The sequence below is a fragment of the Lactuca sativa genome, chromosome 5, assembly GCF_002870075.4.
Source record: "Lactuca sativa cultivar Salinas chromosome 5, Lsat_Salinas_v11, whole genome shotgun sequence".
Lineage (NCBI taxonomy): Eukaryota > Viridiplantae > Streptophyta > Magnoliopsida > Asterales > Asteraceae > Lactuca > Lactuca sativa.
In genome coordinates this window covers 148,276,859-148,283,058 of record NC_056627.2, presented here as the reverse complement: position 1 = coordinate 148,283,058, position 6,200 = coordinate 148,276,859, and the positions used below count along the sequence as shown (strand labels likewise).

At 36.2% G+C, this 6,200-nt stretch overlaps 1 protein-coding gene across 1 annotated transcript; it reads left to right on the top strand.

The window, feature by feature from the left end:
• The first annotated feature begins 1,651 nt into the window (after positions 1-1,651).
• LOC128134233 (uncharacterized) lies at positions 1,652-3,509 on the top strand. The gene is made up of 3 exons (XM_052771741.1): positions 1,652-1,811; positions 1,860-2,033; positions 2,259-3,509. Exons 1-3 carry the CDS (start codon positions 1,652-1,654, stop codon positions 3,425-3,427), a joined length of 1,503 nt encoding a protein of 500 aa, XP_052627701.1. The 3' UTR covers positions 3,428-3,509.
• The last annotated feature ends 2,691 nt before the right edge of the window (positions 3,510-6,200 follow it).

Genomic DNA, 6,200 nt, shown 5'->3' with positions numbered 1-6,200 from the left:
TCACTTATGTTCGAGTACACATTTCAAGTCCTGTATTATATACCAGAATCCCTTGGAGGGGGAGCATGGTGTTTGTGTATAGATCTATACGCGCTTGACAACCCGCGCCCTGACTATTAGCTACAGTACACCATTTGGGGTGACAAACATCAAAACATTCCAACGCCTGAAGAACGTTGTGTATAGGCATATCTAGTCGATAGCATGGTTATAAAACTGACATGGAGTATTAAAAACACATTGATTTACGGGGTTTTTCAGACGTATTAGAAACTTTATACGTACATACATTTTCTAGAAACAAACATTGGTCTTGATAGAAGGCTACATTTATGCTAGTAGAAAATATGGGATTTTCTAGGAACAAACAAACAAAAACGAAACATTTCATTTCATATAAACGTTTTCATTTAATACTTATGAAACTCACCAGCTTAAATGCTGATCTACTCTTTCAAAACTACTTGTATGTCACACGGATTCAGTAATTACAGGTAACAAACAGCTTTTGAAGAAGGGACGCTGCGGCGCCAGTTTAAATTAATATTTTGGCATCATATTGTAATTAGTTTTGAACATGTACCTTTTAACAATGTAAACTTTCAATTATATATATGATGGTTGTATTGCTTTTTTTACTATGTATTCATTTGTTACGTTACCACATGAAGTCATCCGCCCCCGAAAGTTTCCGCCGTTCCGGTTTGGGGGTGTGACAGTGTAGAAATGATTATTTTTGCAATTAAAACAAAATGTCCCCTTTGGTATCCCATGGCATCACTATATAAGCCAAATATGTAATAAAATTACAAGCATGTTAGCAAACATTTTTACTTGATTTTAATTTTTCTTATCATTATTGAACATGTCCCTCGAAAGATATCATGTAACGTAATTATGCAAAAGGGTGATCGTGATTCTTACTTTTTTTGATGTCTCACCAACAAAAAATATACGGGATCCTTTGATGATTCTTCTGGTGACAACTTAAAGAACTGCAGAGCCACGTATGCACTTGTAAAAGAGCTTTAGAAGGAATGAAAATTTTCTCAAAACATGTTACACTTGTAATTAATAATAATAATAATAATAATTATAATAATAAAAATAATAAAGTTTAAATACATTCCTAGAAAAAGTACAACAGGTATCAATACAGCTGCCTTGATCCAACTTGATGTTATGCACCCACTCTGGTCACCTTAGTTTAGATAAAGGATAGTTTGGGGTAATCATCAAATAAAGAGCATCTTGTTTGTACAGGGGCATTATGGGTATTTTATATTGTTTAGTTGTTATGACTGATAATATAAGAGGGTAGTGGGATAGGAAGTGAGTGATCGATCTTTTCTGTTAACCTGGAATTATTTCCTTTTGGGAGAGTGGCTATCTCGAATCAGCTAACCTATCCTTTTGTTCTTGATTATGTTGAGTAATAGTTAAGGAATTGCATTCTATTCTTTACATTGTGTTGTTCTTGTTGTGGGTACTCATTAAATTAAGTGAGTTCATAACAAATGGTATCAGAGTAATAGATCCAAGAACTGTTCAGAGGGTAGAAATAGCAGAACAAGGATTCAAAGAAGTGTGTGTTGAACTACAACAACAGATTCGAATTCAGGGGTCACTCCTCACAAAGAAAATGCAAGAGATGACTACAAGGAATAGAGAGTTGTTCTCTACCTTTCGAAAGGAGAATGGAGTCGGGCAAGGAATCAGCTACACGCCGGCACCACCTGGATACCATGAAGGAACCAACTGGAGAATCAAGAAGCTAGAGATACCATTATTTAATGGAAATAATTCCAATGGCTGGGTTCTTGAGGCAGAATGACGATTTTCTGATTATCGATTATCAGAAAAAGAAAAACTGGAAGTTGCGGTGGCGCCACTAGAGGGCTACGCTGCTCTCTGGTATGACGAAGAACACTATCGTCGACCCATTAAAGATTGGGAAGAACTAAAATTCCTAATCCTCCGGCGATTTGGATCCTCAATGTTCGCAGCGGAGTCATGGTGGTCGAACTACCATGGTGGAAGGTAGTCAGAGCACCGATGGAGTCTCAGGGAGATAACAGATCCGTTAGATGATGGACGGGAGAATAGACGGGAAGAAGCGTTTTTAGGGTTTTGCAAAAATGGGCCTAAAATTGACAATTGGACTGAAACTAACACCTTGGGCTCACATAAACCGAATCAGGAAAGCGACTTGTTTAAAGGTAACAGTTTAAAATCCATCCCAATCTTATTTAAATCAGTTGATCATGAAGAGAACTTAAACCCACCACATGAGATTGAATCAAAGATTGCCATATCAATCCCACAATCTGCAACCTTGGCACTGTTTCTCACATACGAAACACCCTTGTCGACGCTCAATTCAAACTTGGAGTTTCCGTTGAATCAAACACAAAACATATGCCAATTAGGATCATTCCGATCAGAAATCAATTTCGCTGTTTCTCCCAAGATCAATCATGTGCCCGTAAATATCCAACCTGTTGGTTATATCACTACTAAAGAAAAATCTAAATGCCTAGGAAAGAAAGATGATATCACATCTGATAAGAAACAGGTTGTTGATGGTTATCCCGACAAGAGCCTTGGATATGGGAAACAATCGGTGGGACATAGAATAAAGATTTGGCGGCCACCTGATAAAATGCATTGCGAAGGTGCCATTTCATCTTATAATCCTATAGACAAGCAGCACAAGGTATCATATGTTGATGGTGATGATGAAGTGCTGAATTTATGTTTTGAAAAATGGAGTATACAGGATAAGTCCTCACCTCAGGAAGAAAAGGTTTCAGAATTACCAAGCCCCATTACCACATCTAGCAAGCATCTTAAGCAAAAGGTTAAAAGAAAGCTAGAATTCTCACCAAAGCAAGAAGACAACTCAAATTCACCAAAAAGATTCTCATCAGAAACAAAACCCACAAAAGGAGATAACATAAAAGACACGATCGAGACTTCAGAACAACTCAAGCAAGCTGAAGGCGTAACAATCAAGTTTGAAGACGAGCTAGTGGTTACCGGTGGAGATGATTCAGATACAAATACTTTCCTTCTTTCTGAATACTTTAGGAGTAAAAGGTTGAAGAACCGAGTCAATTGGGTACTACTGGAAGATGGGATTGGGTACCTAAACAAGTCCCTTGTCTCAAAATCAGGGCGACATGTTGAGGGAAATCCAAAGGGATGGAGATTGTTTGCTGATTTTTATGGAAAATGCTATTTTTGGTATGAAAATCTTGACTCCAGCTTGTCCCTATTGTGTTATCCACATTTATGCTGCTGCTGTAGGAGGGCGATCAGCAGTTGCACTTATGCAGGCTACCGGGAGCTATTTATGGGTTTGCTTGGCTTCACAGAGGAGGAAGTGTGTAGCACAAGATGGTTCTCAAGGAATCAAACCTTGTAAGACCGGTCACATGTTCTTTAAGTCCGGTGAGAGAACAAAAGTTGTAAGGAAGACGATTATGACTGTCATGCCCGAACAAGGTATAGCAGCCCAAGACCAATTACTGCCTTATCAAAGGTCCGAATTTGAGGGCACTTCCCAATCAATGGAGGGACAACCAGTGAAAATATGTTCTTCATACCCTCCATTCCAAGAAATTCTATCCAAAAGTGGTGAAGTAACAAGTTTGAAATATGAAAATAATGACATCTATTACATTACTTTGGAAGGAAAGAAGATTGTGGAAAACACTAGGTTCCTCAAGAAGGTAAAGAAGGAAGGGTATGAGGGTATATATATATATATATATATATATATATATATATATATATATATCCTTGATGCTAGTGATGAGTATGCTTTTGGACAGTTGAGGAATATGAAGGAGACTACATTACAAGAGAGTTCTTGGAACCTAACCTTATCAAGCAACAATGGGATAGAGATTGCAGAGGGCAACATTAGGAATCTTGTTACATTTGTTGTTGTATATGAACAGTGTGTTGTTTTCAAACATGGGATTGCAGTGGAGATCATACATGTCATGGTCTCTAAAGTTGAACTACAGCACTATATCGTGGTATGGGTGGATGGAAGGAAAATGGTTGAAAGAAATGAGAGAGAACAAAAAAGATCTATACAACAGGCAAAAAAGTATCTAGAAAAGGGAGACACAAGGTTTGTTTTTAAAGACGAGGGAAATTTTATAACTATTGGGAGAGTCTGGATGCTACTTACACACATTCAATTCTATCCACCTTGTGGACAAGGTGAATCTTTAGGGGTGAGGTATTGTTATGCACCCACTTTGGTTACCTTAGTTTAGAGAAAGGATAGTTTGGGGTAATCATCAAATAAAGACCATCTTGTTTGTACAGGGGAATTATGGGTATTTTATATTATTTAGTTGTTATGACTGATAGTATAAGAGGGTAGTGGGATAGGAAGTGAGAGATCAATCTTTTCTGTTAACCTGGAATTATTTCCTATTAGGAGAGTGGCTATCTCGAATCAGCTAACCTATCCTTTTGCTCTTGATTATGTTGAGTAATAGTTAAGGAATTGCTTTCTGTTCTTTACATTGTGTTGTTCTTGTTGTGGGTACTCATTAAATTAAGTGAGTTCATAACACTTGATTCCTTGTATACTATCCAAGCCTAAGATTGCAAGTATATATACAACCACATATAAGTCCATTTGGTTCAACAAGTAAAAAAGAGGAGAAGCATATATATATATATATATATATATATATATATATATATATATATATATATATATATATATATATATATATATATATATTAATCCAAATATTACTCTGAAGTCTGAATAGCGAGGGATTTTTGTAGCTAGAATAGATTCAGAGTTCAAATTGATGCAAAACAAAACAACAAACTTAGCCTTGTAATTTGTAACTAAAATGAACTTTCTTACCAGTATAACACCCAGATTTATGTAAAAGTTTATCAGTGTCACTACCAACCACTTGCAATTAACAGAAAAGTAATAAAGTAGAGAAGAAATTACATTTTCGTGGATAAAGAAATTACAATTATATAACTATGTATTCAATTTTCCAAAGGAAAATAAATCTCCAACATCTGAAATTTAAGCTCGTGACTTACCTTGAAGTTAGGTCAACATAGCCACCATATCCAAACAAGCCAAATACAGGCTGTACTCACCAGAAATAAGTCTAAAGTTAGAAAAAAGGATAGGGTAATATTCAAGACAACAAAATTTTGCTTTTTACTTTCAAATATGGAGGTTTCCCTCCTATAGCTTGGCCTTTGGAAGCCCGTTGAAGGGAGGCACCCATCTTCCCCATACATAGAGAAAACAGATAACATAAAACATCTACATGAAACTAAGAAACAAAGAATTGAAACAGTTGGAGGATTAACATCTTACCACTTCTGTATTGACAAAGAGTCCATGTCTAGGCTTGTAGCAATAATAGATATCCTATCATCTGAAACCTCCACACTGCCAAGAAGTGAAAATTATGTGAAACAGTAGAAACCAAAATCTTATGAACAATTCTTAGCCAAAAGGTACCATACAAGTAAGAAGACACCTTGTACCTTATTAACCTCTTCTCCTGTTCACCATTAGACCACACAGCTTGCAATGAATTATCCTATAGCAAAGAGCATGACATGAGAGTCTTGAAGATGGGATTTTAAGGAAAATTAAAAAACAAATATCATTTATTAAACTAAAAACAGACATAGAAACAGAAACAGAAAATGTCTCCTACTCAAATGAAGTCATACCTGATTTGTGTGTATACTCCCTAGATGAAGCCATACCTAATTTTTGTGCATACTCCCTAGGTGAAGTGATGATGTCCAATCAGTAAAGTTGTGCGCATAATCCTTAGATGAATCCATGTAATACTTCTGCCCAGCAACCATCATAAGATTACAAAGATTCTGAAAGAGAAACCAAAGATTGACAATTCTGAATCTCAATCTGAAATAAAAATCATAGGGAAGAACTTCGAAATCATAAAATCATATGGGAAGAAATCTGTGAAAAGGAATTTTGAAGAAGGAGAAACTGAATATAAACATTACCAGAATCAAAAGAGAAATCAAGGGAAGAGATAAATTCTCTCAATCCCTCCTTTGATTTCTAGAAACCGGTGCGTCGTTGTATGAAACAGCTTCTGAATCAATAAATTTAAGATACCCTTTAGTGGTTCCACAGGTTCTGTTATGTGCTTGCC

Excerpts from the sequence above, each read along its gene's own strand:
- LOC128134233 (XM_052771741.1), top strand. The coding sequence starts at position 1,652 with ATGACTACAAGGAATAGAGAGTTGTTCTCTACCTTTCGAAAGGAGAAT. Across the intron at positions 1,812-1,859 it reads TAATGGAAATAATTCCAATG|AAAAAGAAAAACTGGAAGTT; the intron begins GCTGGGTTCTTG and ends ATCGATTATCAG. Across the intron at positions 2,034-2,258 it reads ATGGTGGTCGAACTACCATG|TTGATCATGAAGAGAACTTA; the intron begins GTGGAAGGTAGT and ends TATTTAAATCAG.